Source organism: Vulpes vulpes, chromosome 2 (assembly GCF_048418805.1).
Source record: "Vulpes vulpes isolate BD-2025 chromosome 2, VulVul3, whole genome shotgun sequence".
NCBI lineage: Eukaryota > Metazoa > Chordata > Mammalia > Carnivora > Canidae > Vulpes > Vulpes vulpes.
Window position 1 is genome coordinate 85,113,257 of NC_132781.1, and position 20,883 is coordinate 85,134,139.

General features: G+C 38.9%; 1 protein-coding gene across 6 annotated transcripts in view; it reads left to right on the forward strand.

Moving 5' to 3' along the window:
• Positions 1–20,883, forward strand: part of ATP8A1 (ATPase phospholipid transporting 8A1) — a 223,950-nt gene that overhangs the window by 94,767 nt on the left and 108,300 nt on the right. For all 6 annotated transcript variants that reach the window (XM_072749097.1, XM_072749099.1, XM_072749096.1 and 3 more), the window contains 6 exons: positions 2,768–2,840; positions 5,113–5,218; positions 6,693–6,775; positions 10,341–10,390; positions 14,946–15,015; positions 20,497–20,581. In XM_072749097.1, the coding sequence (XP_072605198.1) occupies positions 2,768–2,840; positions 5,113–5,218; positions 6,693–6,775; positions 10,341–10,390; positions 14,946–15,015; positions 20,497–20,581 (467 nt within the window). The remainder of the gene's footprint in view (positions 1–2,767; positions 2,841–5,112; positions 5,219–6,692; positions 6,776–10,340; positions 10,391–14,945; positions 15,016–20,496; positions 20,582–20,883) is intronic.

Genomic DNA, 20,883 nt, shown 5'->3' on the forward strand with positions numbered 1-20,883 from the left:
CTCATTATTGGCTAAACTGGAGTTTGTATTTAAAGGCACTCATCTTTCCTCGTGGGCTTCTTGTTCTAACCTTCATGGTATGAGTTGGAAGCAGTTTTTCCCAGTTTTTTGTTTGGGCTTTTGATTTTGCTTATGGTAGTTTTTGCTGTGCAGAAATGTTTCAGTTGTTTACAGATTTATCTGTCTTGCTTTCTGGATGATGTTTGATACATAGGCCTTTTCCACTCTTAAGTTATTTAAACATTTTTCCCATATCGTTAGTGCTCTTACTAAATTGTTCGTCCACCTGGAGTTTATGTGGTTTAAGGTGAAAAGTATAAATCCAACTATTTTTTCCATTTTTTCCCTAACAATTCTTTTGTTTGGCATGAATTTTGAATTTAAAAATATTTCATAATCCATATTGTCATATATGAAAATAGGTAATACGGATTAAGCCATACACATTCTAAATGTTAATTTTTATTGCAATGGGGATTCTTCATTTTTTTTCTAATTATTTACAGTGTAAATAATTATTTACATTAATTTAAATACTTATTTAAATCAGCCTGCAAGAAGCTGCCATTTATGTGGCATTGTGGGTGACCTGCTCCTTGTTCTCCTCACCTTAATGTTACCCTCCTTCTCTTATTCCTTCTTGCAAAATACTATGATTTCCTTTGTCTCCTGTGTGCATCGTGCCACTTGAAAATTTCTATGGGAAAATCCAACAAAATGTTGATGTTGGCTTGCATTTGTTTTTGTGAGCAGTTTGCAAATTCATCGTTTTGTCAACTGAGTTTAAATTACCACTTTTATTTAATGTAGTTGGTTCTTATTTTGAAATGACATGAGCATCCTAATTTTATCTGTTTACTTTTACTAAAAGTGAACATTTTTTTGTAAGATTTCAGAGAGGGGTGGTAAGAACTTCATGCCTGAGTTATCCAACCCAGGCTGTGTGGATTAGCAGATGAGTTGTTTATGGTTTTTATGATCTTGGAAAAGAAGCTACTTTCTGAGTGAAGAGTTCTTATTTAGCATTATTCGTGGTAGAAGCTTCATTGGTAAATGGAGGGTGGGTTGTGTCCATGTAAAGATTTAAATTGCATATCTAGTGTTATTTGTTATAAATACATTTGAATGTTGTATCAATTATGGTAACTGTGATTTATGAGATAAAAGGGTTTCTGGTGAGATTAATAAAACATCTTCAGATTTGCAAAGGCTTTTAGTCTGGAATTATTTGGAAAGAAAATAGACCTCCACATGCAAGATGTTACTGTGATTATTCCTTGACATTTCAATTTATGTAACAAATAAGTAGGAATGTATAACTAAGAACCATTAATGAATACACTTTAATAATAGGGAGACTTCATGGAGCCCCAGTAATAAACTATTTTTAAGAAATGATAATAGCATTTGGAGGAGAAATGTATGCCAACTTTTTGCGTTCCCATTGATAAGTCACTTAAAAGTTCTTGGACTTTTCCCTCCATCTTTAAAACTAAAGGAAGAAAAAAAAAAAAAAAACTAAAGGAAGAGTAATGTGTTTATTCTGCTTCCTAGGGTGGTTTTGAGAATTCTAAACTACTACATGCTAATGAAGACGTACTTTATTATAATTTTCAGAATTCATAGATCAAACTACCACATGTGCATAAGATTGTACCTTATAAACATTCTTGGTTCATGGAAAAAATATATTTCATTGATAATGTGTATGTTTAGTTATTTCAGGTTCTTTTTTTCATCAGTGATTTCTCCTTCCTTTCGAACTGCTAGCTTTAAAATATGAAGCTCTTGATATTTGGTGCATTGGCATTGATAATTCTGTAACTGTAAATCACATGATGAAAAGCTTTCAGTTACAGTTATTTTGTATTGGATGAATTATTTTTCCTTGGCGAATGAATTCTAGAATTTTCTTCTATGCACAAAAGCCTGAATGTGTATATTTTCACTGAACATTGCAAAATACACTCTTTTGGGTTTGACATTTCCACTTACATGCTCCTTGTTCTTCCTTTTAATCTCGACATTTTGATATTATATTGCATGGCCATGAGATCCATGATAGCCTGACTACAGAGGCAACTCTGACTCCATTTATTTCCTATGAAGCACAGAAGTGTTTGCTCATCTGAAGACAGCCCCAACACAAAAACTCCCAAACGTATTTATGATTTGTCCTTATATACAGAATAAATGTGATATTTACATAAATAGTATCGGATATCTGTTAGTGTTAGATGTTGATGAAATATATTAAAAGCTTATTGCTCATATTTTTATATTGAATACGATAATCGTGTAATGTTAGTTACTACAAATAAAGATTTCTCATAGAGTAACGTAAAAGAATCAATATTTTTTTTATAGTAGCTTTATAATCAAATTCTAAAAACTTGAAGAAATTGTGGAAGTAGAAGGAATAGACCTCTAGGTATTTAGCGGTGTTTTTACTTTTTACAAAAATTTTCTTAAGCTTCGTATAGGTACAATGTAATTCCACTCCAGAAAAACAAACTATAAAATACTATTTTTTATTACACTGCAGAAGTCTATCCCACTTCAGAATGCTTGAAAATGTATGATTTGGTTGTGAAATTGATGGTATCTTGTCTAGAAATGCAGACTAAATTTTATTTAATCTGTTAAGCGTTTGCTTAATAGAATAAATGATTTATTTAATAAGAATAATGATTTATTTAAGAAGTAAGTTACAAATAGATCAATGGCTTGTATAAATGAACTAGGTCTGCTCCATTTTCTCCTTCAGGCAGAGCTCACAATTTGGAGACGAAAAAACGTTTAGTGATTCGTCATTGCTGGAAAACCTCCAAAATAATCATGTAAGCAACGTAAAACCATTATCTTTTTGTTAATGAGTGAAAGCTAGTGAGTCTCTTTGTGAATTATCTTCCATGTTTATATATATATATATTTTTTTTGTTTCGTGATCATGTTTAATACTTACCAAAATCTGTTCTTGTTTAATCTTTTTTACTCGGCTCACACAAATTCATGGCTGTTAGGAATTTAGTTTTGAAAATCTTGTTAATCAGTATTCTATCTTTTCAAAACGTCTTATATTAAATAATCAATAGAATTTTGTGTGTATGAAACAGCTCACTGCTTACCATCTCAGAATATCTGTAGAAATGAATTACCTGCTCAAAATGATAGGCCAGTGCCCAATCTACACAATAAGAACTCCAGAAATTTCCACCCAGTGTGACCATTGTACCTACGAAGTTACTTGACACTTAGTAAAATTCCATCGGATCAGAGGGTTTGGCTTCCTGGAGGATAAGCCTCGAGCCTGCCCTCATCATCACTTCAAGTTCGCTCTGTCAGAACTTGAACTCACTACCTCAAAACATGGTCCTTCAGCACCGGTGGTCTTACTAACCTGTGCCCCTGGGTGGAGCTCTAGCCAGGTGTCCCTACAGGTATTTTTTGTGTCGCCTTTCTTCTTAAAAGAGATTTTAATAGAATATGGGGTTCAGGACCCACAAGACCTACACCACCTCTTCCCCTCTGTGTTTTCAGGGTCACGTTGCTTCGTCACCTATTTTAATTCTCTTTCTAGGGACTTAAGAGCTGCTTTGGATTCCTCTTCTTCCGTCCACCTCCAGCTGCATAGGGTGGCCAAGCCCTTGTCAGTAGTGGCTTCTAGAATATACCTTAAACGTCTTCTTGACTTCATTCTCACTTTCCGTCCCCTAGTCCAGACGGCCAGCATCCTTGCGCCAGTGCACAAGTCCCAGTACAGTTGCCAGTGTCCTTGTACCCTTTTGTTTCCCTCCGATTCTTGTTGTACGTGGCAACTGAAACGATGGACGTGGAAATCAAATCCCATGGCTTCCCTGTTTAAAACCATCCTCTGGCTTCCCGCCTACCTTCCAGAGGTACGTGGTCTGGCCCCTGGCAAGTCACCAACCTCGCCTGGGTCTCTCTTCCTTTCCTTCTCCTCACACCCGTACTGGCTTTTGTTTTCTCAAACACCCTTCATTCTTCCCTTCAGTAGGATCTTTTCAGTCTTATCTGATTGCAAAACTCTTGGCTCAATTCCTCGTGAAGCTAAAACCTCAGTTTAGGTATCACTTTATCTTGAGAATAACCGCAGACTGGCCCAAATCACGTCGCATGGTATTTGCACATTCTCTCCCTTGTAGTCCTTTCACACTGTGTGTAAATATTTGTGTATTTATCTCCGTTCTCTCATCCCCACAAGTTACACTTCGCACTGCAGGAACCATGTCTGTTTTCTCTGCTGTACTAACCTGAAAAAGATTTTTCGTTGTGATTTGCCTTTCCAATCACTCCCATTTGTTTTTGTTTTCGTTTCTGTTTTTTGTCCAAGAGCATAGAAGAATCTTTTTATTTGATATTTCTCTTCATTAGCAGCAAGATATTTAATTTAAAAGGTCTGCACCTTCTGGGGCACCTGGGTGGCTCAGTCCATTGGGCATCTGTCTCTTGATCTCAGGGCCATGAGTTTGAGCCCCGCATTGGGCTCCACACTGGATATGGAGCCTACCTAAAAAAAATAAATAAAAAAATACAAAATAAAATTTTAAAAAATCTGGCTTCTTTTCTTATGTAAACTCCTTGCAGAAAGGATCCACTTCTATGTCTTCCTCAGTCTCTGAGAATCCATTGTACACAGCAATTGCTCAGCCACTTCTTTTTATTTAGTAAAATATGTGTCAGGTTAAGGTCATCACCCCAACACAAAGTGGTGGAACCCCAGTAAGAACAGATGCCAAAGTTTAAATCTAATCAGGAATTAGATCCAGGTAAATGAGCATTTTAGAATTTCTCCCCTATTTTCTGAGGACAGGGTTTGACCCTATCTGCCTTTTTATCACTGTGCTATTTTCATTTGACACCACCAAGTTGTTTTGTGTAAATGTTTGGAAAATGAGTGAGAGAGACTGTAAGAGCAAATGATTTTGGCTAAAAAATGTATTTTCTTCATAATAGATGTTGACTTCTTTGTTGTCAATAACCTCACACCTCAGTGCTCAACAGCCAGTCTTAATAGACATGAAGTAATGTTGCTGTCATTAGTGTCAAAATGTTTAAGTGAAAGGGTTGAATTGTGTTTATTTCTTACAGCCAACTGCACCTATAATATGTGAATTTCTTACAATGATGGCAGTTTGTCACACAGCAGTGCCAGAGCGAGAAGGCGACAAGATTATTTACCAAGCAGCATCTCCAGGTACAAGGAAGGATTTATAATGTAGTTTTACAGTGGGAATTATTCTGAAATTTGAGGTTGTCTAGAGAAAAATCAGTTTAATTTGAAAAAGCAAAATAGCCAACTTGTATGTTTTAGATAATAGCAATGTGTTTATCAATTAGAATAACCTAGCCTTCAGAATTAAGTATGTATGTGTTAAAATATATAACCTTATGTGTATAAGGTTATATATTTTTGGCATATGACATAAATTGCATAGAAATTTGAATGAGAAAATTCACACAAATATAAAGTACCTTTTTATACATATAGTAACTATTCTCTTCTTTGAAAATAACAATTTTGCCTTCCTCTTTTGGAAATAATAATAATCTGTTCCATCTTTTAGAAATGATAATCAAGGAATTTTTGTGTATTTTTTTTTGGATGAAGAAAGTTCACCCATTTGAAAGGGATGCCATAAAATGCATATTAGCATGGTTATCAATGTTTAATGTCTCAGCTTGATTTTAAACCTATTTTCAGTGTAAAATTGGGCAGTCAATATGATAATTGCAAGATTTTAGGAAAGAAGGAACATACTTTAAAGACCTTTAAATCTTTTAACTGTATTCTAAACCAGCACCCGTGACCTTGCAGAATGTACTAAATTCCTAAGAAGCAGAAAAAATATTATATCTCATAATCTTAGGATGGACACTATGTGAATGTTCCTAATCCCACACCCTACCCTCAGCAACAAGAAAGTTTGATACAATATGGCAATGAAAGTAATTAATGTATAATAAAATAAACATTGATTCATTTATATCCATTTCTTTTCTTTCCTTGTCTAAGCTCCTTTTTTTTTTTTTTTGAGTAGTGTTGACACACAGTGTTATCTATGTTAGTTTCATGTATATAACCTAGTGCATTTATATCCATTTTTTAAAATATTTTATTTATTTATGATAGACAGAGAGAGAGAGAGAGGCAGAGACACAGGAGGAGGGGAGAAGCAGGCTCCATGCACCGGGAGCCCGACACGGGACTCGATCCCGGGACCCCAGGATCGCACCCTGGGCCAAAGGCAGGCGCCAAACCACCGAGCCACCTAAATAGAGTCCTCAATTAGTATTTTTCTACATTTAGTGTTTTAGGAGGAAAAGCATAAAACGTAAAACAATCTTGTGCATTTATTTTGAGAAAGGTTTTTTTAGAGAATATTCTGAACCAACGTGACATTTAAATTTTCCTTCTTAGGTGAGTTGACCAACAGTGAAATAGGACTCCCAGTGCCATACATGTCTCAGATCCTTAAAATGACTCTACTCGTTCCTTTGGCATTATCATATAATTCTGAAAGAAATGGATTTCAGTAACAGGGGCCAGAATAAACAGAATTTTAATTCTTTTACAATTAAGTAGAAATTATAGTAATGTATTTCGGTTGTAATAGGGATAATTTTTTTATCTCACCATGTATTTGCTTTCACCTGTTTTCCTAAAACAGATGAGGGAGCATTGGTCAGAGCAGCCAAGCAACTGAATTTTGTTTTCACTGGAAGAACACCAGACTCGGTGATTATAGATTCAGTAAGTTATTTATTTCTAAGTCTCTTTTTCATCAAAATAATAACATATGCATAACTTCAAAGATACAATAATATCAAAGGATGATAAGAAAGTAGAGGTTCCCTACTCCAGTTGCCTTCTCCAGAAGCAACCACTTCCTTTTATCTCTTTCTTCTTCAGGCATTTATGAATCTCATATTATCAGAAACATGTGATTAATATGTTTTGATTCTTCCATTTGACTATAACTCCTGACTTTCTGTTCTGTTATGTTAAATGAGAACTTATCTCTCTTGACCCACTATCCCTTCCTGGTATATATTTACTATAATAATATTACCGCTTTTAGTTAAACACATATTCAGACATAATTTTTAAAATAGGCAAAAGACTCAAATGAACATTTCACAGAAGAAGGTATATGATGGAAGGGGAGGTGAGTGGTGGTGGGGGTGACTGGGTGGCGGGCACTGAGGGGGCACTTGACTGGATGAGCACTGGGTGTTATTCTATATGTCAGCAAATTGAACACCAATAAAAAATTAAAAATTAATTAATAAATTTAAAAAGAAAGGCCACTAAGCACATTAAAAAAAATCATTAGTCATCAGTGAAATGCAAAATAAAATCACAGTGAGATGCTATATACCTACCAAAATGGCCAAGATTAAAAACATTGGCAGCACCAAATGTCAGTGAGAATACAGAGCTAGTGGAACACCTGTATGTTGTTAGTCATTCCAAAGGCATGAGCCCTTTGGGAGACCTCGTAGAGCTCCCTAACGCAGGTAAACATGCCGCTGACCCAGCAATTCTACTCATAGTTTCCCAGAAGACATGAAAGTTTCTGTCCACAAACAGATACCTGATGGAATGTTCTTAGCAGCTCTATCCAGAGTAGTCAGACCCTGGAAACAACCCAAACATCCATCAATAAGAGAAGGAATCAGCAAATTGTGATATACAATGAAATATCCAAACGGTAAAAAGGAAGGAATTACTGATCCGTCAACAACATGGATGAACCTCAGGAGCAGTATGTGGAGCAGAAAAAGCTAGACACCAAGGAGTGCATACTCTCTCCAGATGAGACAGGAATGATGTGGGGATAAAATTCAGAGTGGTGATTGCCTCGGGGTCAGGGAGGGGATAGATTAGAGGAGAGCACAAGGAATTTACGAGGTGATGGGAATGTTCTACATCTCAATTGGGATAGTGGTCACACCAGCATTCCACTGTAAATGACACAGTTTTCACTAAATTATACATTTAAGGTCTATGTGCTTTTTGTATATAAGTTGCATTTCATTTTTTAAAAAAATCATTATTTAGTGTTTTTTATGCCTAAACCAATATTCATAGTTGAACATTTTTGTATTCAGGATTTTTTTCCCTTTTTTTAATTTTATATATCCTGATATAAATTATTTCCTGAAAATAATTTTTCCTTTGTTTCCTAAGGAAGTAAAGAAGAAGTCCCTTATTTTTTTTTCAGTTGACTAATTTTCTTTCTACCTATTCGTGATTGTTCCCATATCTCCCTAGTACACTCCTACAAGTACAGTCGCACCAGGTAGTCTGTCAGATGGCAGTTCCTACCTTGAGACACCCCCATGCCTCTAGAAGTCCACCATTCTTTTTGGTCTATGCCAGTTCTAATACTTCTACAATACTTGGAATCCCTTTGGATTTTCTTCTGTGTGGGATTATTTCCTGAATCTCAAATCTTCTTTCTTAGTGAGCTACCTTGTTTGGATGGAACACGTGTCACGTTTGATTCTTTAGGTTAAAAAGTACCTCCCAAAGCAGAGGACATGGTAACGATAGCCCTAAATAGGTCTTGCTCCTGATCTCCAGCTCTGAGATGCACTGGCTGATGGGTCACCATTTTGTTCATGGTTATCATCCTGGGATTGCTTTATCATCTCCCTGAGGACTTTCTTTACTTCTTTCCTGTGTTAGATCTTTCATTCCTAAATCCCATGTCTGCCTTGTTCTTAGTTTACTCTTACTAAAATACATCCTTTAGTTGATTTGGGGGAAATCCACTCTTTATCACAGAGTGGATTTACTCTTACATGGAGAGTAATTTAGTTTGTAGTCCTTTCAAGTCTAAACATTTTCCATCCTACTGTTATATGTAATTGATAGTCTGGATGAATATAGAATTACAGGATTGAAATCATTTTCCTTAGAAATTTTTATTTTTCCACTATTGTCTGGTTTCTAGTATACCTGAGAAATCAGAAGCTATTGTGATTCCACATCTTTTGTGACTTGCCCTACCCACTGCCCCATACTCTGGAAGGTCCTAGGATCTTCTTTGTCCCAAGAGTTTGGGTTTTTCATGACAGTGTGCCTTAGTGGGAATATTTTTAACCCACTGTACTGAGCACTGGTGGTTCCATTTCCATTTGGAAAATTCAGTTCTGGGAAATTTTTCTTGAATAATTCCATTTTCCTTCCCTCTCTTTGCCCTGCTGTCTCTCTTTAGGATTTTTGAACTAATCTTTAACTTTTCACTTCGGCTTTTTGTATCTTTGCCTTTTTGCTCTGCTTTTTGGAAGTTTTCATCAGCTTTGTCTTAGCTTTCTTTTTTTTTTTTTATTTCTACTCTGTATTTTTGGTTTTGAAAGGCTTTTGTTGTTCCTTCAGTATTTCTTTTTAATAGCATCCTGTTCTTGTTTCATGAAAGTCAAACTTATATTACTTCTCTGAGAGAAATAATAATAGTTTTTTGAAATTTTCATTTAAAAAAATTTTACAAGTGTTTAACAAAGCTTTTAATTACAAAACATTTATAAGGCTTTACTTGAACTATAGTTTTTACCAGAATATAAAATGGTCTCAAACTGTCACTGCAGTGGTTTTGGTTTTGGGAAAAGTGTACTTCACCAAAAGTTAAATATCAACTTTCAGATGTTCTTTCCCAAAGTTTCTCATTTTCCACTGAGGAGAACGGAGCAGCATCTAATTACTGTGTCCCTTGTATATGGGATGTATAGTAGACTCTACCAGGTTTTTGACACAAATTGCAGAATAATAAGGCCAGTCTCCTCCCATATGACCAAAGAGAAGCAACCAGAGTGTAAACATTAATCACAAAAACATAAGAATTATAAACAACTGTTTCCCAATTTTTCATGAGTCCCATTAAAAAGCATATACTGGCTAATGCAGCCAGTATTTCCAAGGGTATGAAACACTGTGAAAAAGTCTCATGTCACCAGAAAGCCACAGTAATCCAGCTAATAGAACAGAAAATGCCACATATAACACGGGTGACAAACTACTTCAGTCTGGTGTTGAAATTAAAGTGGAGAGACATCCGGGACCTGCTCGCCAGCCCCTCTTTTTAAAGTGCCTGTTATAGTTTTAGTGAGGCTTTGAGAAAGACAGAAACTAAATGTGTATATTCAGTCTTCTCTCTTAATCCGAAAGTTAATGAATCCACTTAAAGAGGATATATTCAGAAGGAATGCTTTGTATTATTTTTTACATTAAAACTTCATGCATGCAGGGTTTATTTCCAAGAAGCCAAAGATACTTCCAACTGGATGTAATCACGTGTTCCTTTCCTTTATAGCTGGGGCAAGAGGAAAGATACGAATTACTCAATGTTCTGGAGTTCACCAGGTAAAGCATCTGCTCTGTGATTTTTATCTGTAAGATAAATTTCTGTATATTTTTGCTTTTTCCTTTTTAAATAACTAAAAGGTATAATTTATTGTATTTTTTAAGTTTATTTATTTATGGAGACACAGAGAGAGAGGCAGAGACACAGGCAGGGGGAGAAGAAGGCTCCCTGTGGGGACCCCGATGTGGGACTTGGTCCCCAGACTGAGGATCACGCCCTGAGCCAAAGGCAGATGCTCAACCACTGAGCCACCCCGGCGTCCCTGTTTTATTTTTTATTTAACTAAATTTATTTAGAAAAGATATTAAGTTAAAATCTGCAGTATAGTTTGTAACTGTCATAGCTGCTTATAAATCATTAACACCTACCTTCAGAATATTACAAGACATGATTCCTGGAGGCAGTGTAAAAATATTTTTGAACGTAGCCGGTCTGCATCACAACTGTGGGGTATAGGACCAGGAATCTTATGGCTGGTGATCTGGAAACATCATTATACTTAGAGGCTGCAGGATTTATGTGTGCTGAAGCTGAATCAAGAGTTAGGAACCCAGCAGTCTAATTCTGTGCTCATTGTATCTAATTATCTTTGGGATTTCAGAAACCATATCCATCTCTCTGTTAGGTATAAAACCAGTTACAATCTAGTAGGAAAAATCAGAAATCAAGGAGAATATCCTACTTAACTTTATTTTTTAAGGTCAAATAATACAGACCTTCTAATGATCAGTGACATCTCTATGAGTTCGGTTTTTTATTTTTGCTTGACTATGTAGTTTCTGAACTAACCTACACTCTAGGTTATGGGCTTAGATAACCTTATTAATGGTAAATGGGCTTCAGTTAACAGACAGGATGGTCTTTAAAGATTGCATCACTATTAACAGGACACTTAAAGCCAAGCCACAACCAGGAAGTAACCCTGCTGTTCAAGGAAATAAATGTTCACCTAGAACTTTCTTCTCCATAAGGCAAGCTTGTACATTGACTAGAAAAGGCATTTCTTACAGTGTGGAGGTTCCTCAAAAAGTCAGAAATAGAGCTACCCTAAATTCAGTAATTGCACTACAAGGTATTCACCCAAAGGATACAAAAATACTAATTTAAGAGGACACATGTAATCTGATGTTTATAGCAGCATTATGAACAATAGCCAAATTATGGAAGAAGCCTAAATGTCCATCAACTGATGAATGGATAAAGATGCCCCCCCCCACACACACACACACACATACACAATGGAATAATGCTCAGTCATAAAAAAGAATGAGATCTTGCCGCTTGCAGTGACATGAATGGAGCTACAGGGTATTATGCTAAGCAAAATAAGTCAGAGAAAGACAAATACCACATGATCTCACTCATATGTGGAATTTAAGAAACAAAGCAAACAATCATAGGGGGAAAAGAGAGAAACTAAGGAACAGAATCTTAACTATAGAAGACAAACTGATGGTCACCGGAGGGGAAGTGGCTGGGGTCATGGGTTAATAAGTAAGATTGCACTAAGGAGGGCACTTGTGAGGAGCACCGGGTGTTGTATGGAAGAGTTGAATCAATAAACTGTGCACCTGAGACTAATATTACACTGTATGTTAACTAACTAGAATTTACATAAAAACTAAAAGAAAATGATAAAGACATTTAACTTCTTGGAAGGAAAAAAAAGGAAAAGGCATTTCCTTTTCTTTTTTCTTTCTTTCTTTCTTTCTTTCTTTCTTTCTTTCTTTCTTTCTTTCTTTCTTTTTTTGGCATTTTCTTTTCTATGACAGCGTTGCTGGCTGTCTTGGTTGGGAGTGACCATGTGCCATTGGTTAATATCAAAAATAATAGGGTCTGTCTAACATGTTACTTAAACACTGTTTTTCCTCACTTGTATGCACCGAAGGACTCAAGGGAAAATGCATGAGACATTGATGAGTAAACTGTAATAGAGTATTTCCAAAATGTATCCCCCACCCTTTTCTTTTTTTCATGTCAAAGTGGCTGTTTTTCCTAAGTCTACTTGCATTATACCAGCAGATAATTATAAGTAGTATATCAGTAGGCATTTGGGTATGTTTGTTTATCAGCACATACCTTAAAGCACCACGAAGAGAAATAAAAGAAGATTGGGGATTTAAGATCTTGTTGGGATTCAGTGATGGGAGTAAGTGTGAGGGTGAAAGTGGGGAAAAGTGACTACTGTGGTATTAAAAGAGACTCTGGAAAAAACATTAGTGGTTTAGACGAGGATGATGGTAGCACAAAGAAAGTAAAGTTGATAGAGTCCAGATACCTTTTGGAAGAATGTCAGGGGGCCTTTGGGATGGGTTGGAGGTGAAAGCAGAAAAGAGGGAGGGGTTAGAGTCTCTGATTGAACAGCTGGGTGGGAAGAGGTTCCGTTTATACAGATGGTACGTATAGGAGGAGTAGTGACTAGATGAGGTGCCCGTGAGATACGCAGATGGAGGAGCCACAGGTGGGCCATGGGAGGTGAAGGCTGGGAGGAAAGGAGAGACGCCTGTGGCTAAAATATTAACTTGGTAGTTGTTGGCCTGTAAATGGTAATCAAAGCCACAAAAACGAGTTGAATCTCCTGGATATAAAATATAGGGGGTGAGGGGAACAAGAAAATCTGAAGATCGCCCTGTGACTGTGTCCCAGCTTCTAAGAGTTGATTAGGAGGAGAGGAATCTGCAAAAGAGACTGCTTCGTGCTTAGTGATGTAGAAGATAAAGAGAGGGGAACGGTCAGAGCCAAGAGAAGAGGATCCTTTTCGAGGTGGCAGTGATCATCCATGTCAGAGACTGCAGCAGGGGTGGTGAGCTAAAGGTGGGCAGTACTTGCTGACCGGAGCCCTTCGGGGGAAGGTCAGGAGAGAAGCCAGGTAGGCCTGATGGTAGTGCGCAGGGGATGTAAGGGGAGGCCGCAGGTACAGCGGGCGGACTTGTGAAGGGAAGTGGCTTCTTGGGGTGGGCTGTGTGGGCCTGGGTTTCCAGGATGGAGACCCTCACCCCGTTATGTACTGATAAGGGAGACCCAGCTGGAGGGGAAGATGCAGACTGAGGAAGAGAGGGGTTCCCAGCACGTAGGAAAGGAAGGCCTCTGAGGGGAAAAGAAATATTGCTCCATGGTCTGGAAAAGAGGCGGAGAGGATGGCGCCCAGCAGACAGCTGTGTGAATGTCTAGGTCTTAATGGCAGAAAGAGCAAGAACTTCTTGTCTGGGGCTTCCACCAAGGTGAATTGCAAAAATTTCTAGGGTTCGGAGTAGGCGGGCTCGTCATGGGCATGGAGAGCGGAGAAGGTGCTGCGAGCCCTGCAGACGGTGAGACAAAGCCACCAGAAGGAGGTGGCAAGTTGCGGGCCAGTGGGGAGCACGGTGGCCTTGCGCCCTGGCTTTCCTAAGCTCAGTGGCCCGGCGACTTTTCCCCACCTGTGTCCATCCTCTATGATGCCGCAGAAGGGTTCCCATTTACCCAGGATTTGGGAGTTTTGCCTGGAGAAGATGAGAGCAAGAAAGCTGATGAGTTTGGGGCCACCTGTCATTGAAGTTGGGTTAGAGAGAGGCACGCAGGAGGGCTGACACAGAAGGTGGAGTCTGCAGGGCCGTAACGAGAAGGCTCCAATTATACGTCTTCCCCAAGCGCAGGGATGCTGATCGGAGGCACTAACGTAGAGGGGAGATGGAGAGAGAGAGGACTGGATGTTTCTGGATGCCTCGGAAAGAAACCCTTGACTCCTGGGGCCAGGACTCCCTGTCTAACATGCTATTTCATACTGGGCTCATCTCCGTTTTTAGGCAGAATGTTGAGGTAAAACAAATAGATACAGACACTTGAGAAGTCCTTTATTGCCCTGATTTCTGGAAAGAATGCCTAAACGCCATTCCTTCCAAGTGAGGCTCGTCCTGTGCGGTGCGGTGCCGGTGGGTTGTTCACCATTACTTGCTGCCTCGTTGTCACCAGAGATGCCCTACGTGTCACCGCCCGGTTCTGTATTGCCGACACGGTATTAAAATGTCTGTGCTCATCAGCTTCGCTTTGTCATGCAAATAGATTTTTTTTTTTTACATGATGCCAGGGGTTCGCTAATAATCATTGAAAGATAATAGCGGTGCATGCTTAAGTCAGTTTTTAAGTGCCCACGCTTGCCTTTCTGTGTGATTTGGGTATATGCTCTAGGTGGATCATTATTTCTGTGTATGTTAAAAGCCATAACGTATAATTCACCCTTAGATATTGACTCAAATATTTTTTTAAATCTGAAAACATTGAACCAGAACATTCTTCTGCCCAGGTGGGTACTAACTCCTGCAGGTTTCCCAGGATGCATTTTGTAAATGATTCCTTTAGGGCAGCAGCTGGTACCCTGGTGCCTTAAAAAACATAATGTAAGTCTCAAAGGTACCCCACCACACACCCAGGGGATGGCTTGTATATGTGGAAGGACAGGGCTCATAATTTGGTAAAATTTATTTTTCACTGCGAGTATTAAAATATGTGAGGCATGACAAACATACATATGCGTATCCTCGGTACGATGACACATTATGGAAAACCTCTTTCTTTCAGCGCTAGAAAAAGAATGTCCGTGATTGTTCGCACACCATCCGGGAAGTTACGACTTTACTGCAAAGGAGCTGTAAGTTTTTATTTTTGCCTTTTACAGTTTTGATTTATGATGGTTTATAATGTATACGTTCAGCATTCTGCTGTGGAAATGTAACACAGATGTTTAGCATAAAGTTGCTGACATCCACTTTCCTTGGTGTTTTATAGTGATAGTGTTGAGCCTCTTCTGGTGAAATGTGGAATTCCTTCTGGGTAAATTTGGTGCTTTGAAAAAATTTGGCCTAGCTTACTCATATAATTCAATCTTGATACACAATCTTTGAGGTTTATGTTATAAAATGTATTAAAAGACAATTAAATCAGAAAATGCCTGGGAATTTTATTAGAAATGTAGGGATCCATACCAGTTTGAATGTAATTTTTTAAAAACCATAAAAGGGGGGGGGGAATGGATCATAGTTACTACTGTAATTTCATCATAGGGTCATTACCATTTGTCTTGCATGTTTTAATTATAACGGAATTTCTGACTATTGGTTGGCTTTGGTATATTGGCAGATTATAGTGACAGAAATAGTAAAATGTCATTCAGAGCGAATTTTCTGAGTTAAAATCTGTTTATGCTCTTGGAAAAATGAGGAGTCTCCTGACCAGGCCTGCCTTTTATTCCTAAAATTAGTATTTTCCTTCTGAATTATCCTTTCCAGGTACCTGGTCTACTTGGACTAGTCAGGTAACTTAACCAACTTGGAACTTTCCAATTTTAAATAGAATCAACAACCTTGATCTAGTAAATGAAACTTGGAAACTGCACTTATTAGGAAACCAAAGCTTATTAACTTAAATTTTTGTTGAAAATGTTTTTCGGTGCCTTGGTTTTAAAGCATTAAAATGCCATTTGGGGATGCCTTAGTTTTAAAGCATTTTGGTAGGATTATTTAATGATGTCTCATAAATTTAGTTTTAGAATTCCTGTGGTCGTTGATAGAAACAACTAATATTTATTCATTATGTGCAGTTTATCTAGCAGGCTTGAAACTGGATTTTGGAGAAAGGAAGATAAGACCCAACATTTGTCAGGAACTAAGCCTAGTCACAGAATATATATATATAATATATATATTATATATATATTATATATATAAATTATTATATATTATATATTATAAATATATTTATATATTATATATAAATTATAATTTATAATTATATATACATTATAAATTTATTAACTTATAAATTATATAAAATATTATAATTATATATTATATATAATACCTATATATATAAAGAGAAGTTTAGGATACAATATTGAGGTGTATTGTAAAGCTCTTCCATGTTCCAGTGATAGCATTTAGTGATAAGGGAATAAAGAGCCTTAAGACCTTCTCCTTTAAATAATTATTCGCCCGGTTTACACCCAACACACATCCTTCCTTTCTTAGTTTTGAGTAATCTTCCATCTAGAACCTCTGTTTAGGGAGTTAAAAGCATTAAATAAAAAATAAAAACATTGGACTTCCTTTTTGACTAATCATGGAGGTGGTCTGCATACATTAACTTGCTTATTGCATTGTTTCCCCTCCCTCCCAAGTTGGCCATGAAACGTGGCTGACTACTAAAAGGGCTGAAACATGCAAAGCGGAAAGGTACACTTGAGAACTGCATGTAGTTTGGCAGAGAATAGCAGGCTCAAGGCTGGAAAGGTGGGCGTGTGTTAGGTCCTGGGGGTTTTTTCATGCTCAATAACTTGTACTTTTTTCTGAATTGTTCTGATGCCATTTAGGAAGATGACTGAAGACAGAAAGTTGCATACTGAGTTACCCTTGACGCTAGTGACCACAGTTCAAGAGTTGATAAGGATCTGAACCCAGGCAGTTGCAGAGAGGATTGAGTAGACCGAGATTTAGGACTTGGTAACTAATTACATGTACATGGTAGGGAAACCATGACCGAGGATTATGATCCAATTTGGACTTGGCCAGGTAGACAGCCACTTCCCACCGTAGAGGGTTGGGAGCCACATCTGGGCCATGAGGCAGAGATGGCTTGGATTTCACGGGGGAAGGAATCTGGAGTGCGGATGCGGATTTAGAAGTTAACCAGTGTAGCTGGAAGGTGAAAGCAGGGGATGGATGAGACCTTGTAAGAAGGAAATACTACATAGAGAAGAGGAGGGCGAAGGGTGAAGAGTAGAGGATCTAGGAAGAGAGATCAGACTTGGAGGAGAGTCTGAGGAGTGTTGATTCCCTGGTAGAGTGAATAATGAACAGTGACGAGTGCCACAGAGACTTTAGTAGAAACGTCCATTACGGAGTCAGCGATAATACTTTCCAGTCCAGTTGACACAGTCTGTTCAGACTCTGACATATATCCTCTATTCCAAATCCATGAGATGGATATAAAGAGGGTTGAGCGGGGTGGGAGTCCCAGGCCCTGGGTCAGAATCAGGGGTTGGTGGTTGGAGTTTTGTTTCTAAGTGTTAGTGGGGGCAAATAGTGCTTTCTGTAAAATGTGGATGAGAGCCAGCCTCCCCTCTTTGATGCCTGAGACAGTGGTGAGCTTCCTAATCATGAGAAGAAGCTGAGAAAAATTCATGCCAACTCTATATAAAACCACTGGATAGGGCTGTGCACAACCAGGCGGCGCAACACGTGGAGACACAAGAGGAAAGCTCCTGCCAAAGAGGGAACAAGCACGTAAATAACTGGACGTGAATTCACGCCAGGTGAAATCATGTGTATAGACCTGTCTGACCAAGGATGCTTAGTGCTCAATATGATTTTTCTAAAAAAATCACAACTATTCTTAATCAGAAATAAATGGGAGGTTTGGGCATATGTGTGAGCTAAATTGGAAATCATAAATTTAAAAGAAAACATCAGATAAATGGAATACGGTCTAAATTAAACAGTGGCAGGGGTGCAGTTAGTGGATCGGAGAACAGTACCGAAGAGTCCGTCTAGAACGTAACATGGGGAGACTGTGGCTGTGTGTGTGCGGGTATATGGATGATTTGCATTTTTCCCTTTTTTCCAGGGTTTCTGCAGTGAGGTTGCCTTGCTTTATTAATCTTTAAATGAAAAAAAAAAAGAAGGAGAAGTACAGTTTATGTCTGCGATAGTGGCCGATTTAAGAAAAGTCACATTTACACAAACAAAATCGTAACTTGTTGAAGGAAATGAAAACCCTACCCCGATACTTACTTAGTGGAGGAGAACTTAGAAACCTGTTACACTTAGTGCATTAGAGAGCTTAAAGAAAACTTCTAATTAAGTGCCCCCTAAATAAAATAATAAAATCCCGTGCCACGGATCAAGGAGGACCACATGCGACGTCAGTTGTGTTCAGCGTTTCAGCTCCCGGCCAGCGGCAGAGAGCCGAGAAATCTGAGTGGCACGCACACGCCCAGAGGACGTCTGTCTACACTCACGTGTGGCTGCGGCTGGTGATTTCAGCAGGTGTCCCAGATCGCAGGGGCCTCACGCAGTGTGTCGGCCTTCCCCGTTGACCCGACAGCAGGATCCGATTCCTTGCGGGCACCTGCTTCATCTGTGGCAAGATCACCCAGATAACTTCAGTGTAAAAGGCAGTGCTTAACCGGTTACTTGCGTAAAACCTCTTTTCTTCTCTTGGCTGCCTTCTTACTCCTGACTCTCCTGTTCCGCTGTGCCGTCCTCCGTTATGTGGCAATTTGGAATCGTCCGCTCTCCCAGGGATGACCCGGGATGACCTCAGGGGGTGTAGTCACGTAATGCATGTGTTTTGAACACGTGCAGGATGTGGTCAGTGAGGACAGAGCAGCGCGGGAACTTGAGTCTGAGAGATGAATAGGAAAATGACTTTTCAAGTGAAAATTGACCCAACACTAGGACACCGGATACGTGAATCCAGTTAGGGCTTTCTGCCAATGTAGACTCAGTAGGTTCTAAATCTGATCTTAGGGGAAATAAGACATATACGCACATGTTAGTTCCTGTGAAAAAAAACATTTTTTTTTTTGGTCCTAACCATGGGCCAAACACTTGAGGTAGCTCTCTGAATCTGTGAGTGTTAACTCTGGGCAAAAAAGGTTATTTGCACGTATTTATTGCTCACATCTACGCGTGGCCAGCTGTGACGGTCACTTACAAACATACTACCTAATTCCTGCAAAGGGCCGCATTCTGGCCCCTGCTTTCCTGGATATCATAAAGTAGAAAATTCTATTTTGAGCATCGGTTTTTTTGAAAACGTGGCTACATGGTACAATTTCCTCTCCCTTATCACTTCTTGACTTTGATTTTTTTTTTTAAGATTTTCATAGTTTTAAAACCCCTGTTTTTAATTTCACTGAAAATGTCATTAGCCTCTGGGAAAAAAAAAAATAGCATTCGTAAGTTATACCTCTCATTCCTAGAAAGGGAGCCATGAGGGGAAATTATCATTTCCTTTTGCTTTCTCCCCCCCTTCCCCGTTCCACCCCTGAAAAATGAAAAGAAATTCATAATTGGGGCCCGGAATATTCCATCTGTGCTGAGGTCACCAAGTTCTTGTTTCTCTCAAGGGTTCTAAATCATACTCCATTAGTCTGCGTCCAAATCTCAGCCCTGAGACTGGAGACCCCAAAATGGGTAATACCACTGAGAAAGTAATTGCAGGTAAATGATTTATTTTTTCCTAGTCTAATAAAACCGTGGAGGCCAAACACTAAAATCCTGAAAACGTTAAACCCAAGCCGAAGAGTAACAAAAGGAACAATAAGCAGTTTTTTAAAGGGGCAAAACTCAGAGAAAACCTAAGTGGCGCTTAACACTCAAGCTGAAAGGGACTGTGAGGATCACCCAGTAATTGAATTTTACAAACTAAGTGAATCGAGGTTTTCGAGGCTAATGTGACAGTCAGAAATATGCAGCTATCGGTCCATGCTCGGTTTGTTGGAAGTTCTCCCTATAATGCCCAGCGGGCCTCTCTGTGCATTTGGACCTGTGTTTCTCAGAGTTTGCTGTGCGTGCACCCCGGTCCCGTACAGATGCCCCGATCTCCAGCTCGGATCCACGTTGCATGAGCTTGGGGCCTGCACCGTATGGCGCCCCAGAGACCCACTGTGCACGTTAGCGTTGTAAAGACTCCAGAAGCGTCAGCGCAAGGCGGGCTTTATTCAAAGCAGCATTTCCCAAACTTTCTGAGTGCTGGGCCATTCTCCCCTGTGGCACCGTATTCATACGGTGCCTATACCCTGCAGCATCCTGCAAAACCTTCAGAGGTGGGGGGCGGCATCTTGCAAGGTCCGCAAAGTACTGATAAGATGTGAGACGTTGAGCACTGGAGTGACTGAAGATTTATTCAGGAGGGAGAAGGATGGAAATATCGGCCTTGACCCTGGCTTCGTCGTATCATCGGGGAAACAGTCTTACTGGCGGGGGGGGGGAATATTTTGTGCTTTAAAACTAATGCTCAAGGTGATTGTTTTTTTAATACGGATTTGCTGCTGATACTGTTGCCAACATCAACATTCCTGAACTCAAAATGCTTTATTTTAACTGTATCGTGCCTTCTATTTGTTTTCCAGGACACCGTGATATACGATAGACTGGCAGAGACTTCAAAATACAAAGAAATCACCTTAAAACATTTAGAGCAGTTTGCTACAGAAGGTGAGCGTAATGCGGCAACAAAGCGTGATTACGGCAGAAAGGGGTTCATACCCACCTCAAGTCTTGCGGGATTGTTGTTATCTTACTTGGAAACCCCGAAAGTAAGATAACAGTGTTGACAACTTAGGTTGTACTCTATGCCGTTCCCATTATTTTCATTTTGCTTTCCTGTGTAAATACGGTGTATCTCTAGAAGGAAAAGAAGTCCAAAAACTGGACAGTTTCTCAGTAAGAAAGAGGATAAGAAATAAATAAGCTGGGACACCCCGGGGGGCTCCATCAGTAGAGCTTCCGCCTTCAGC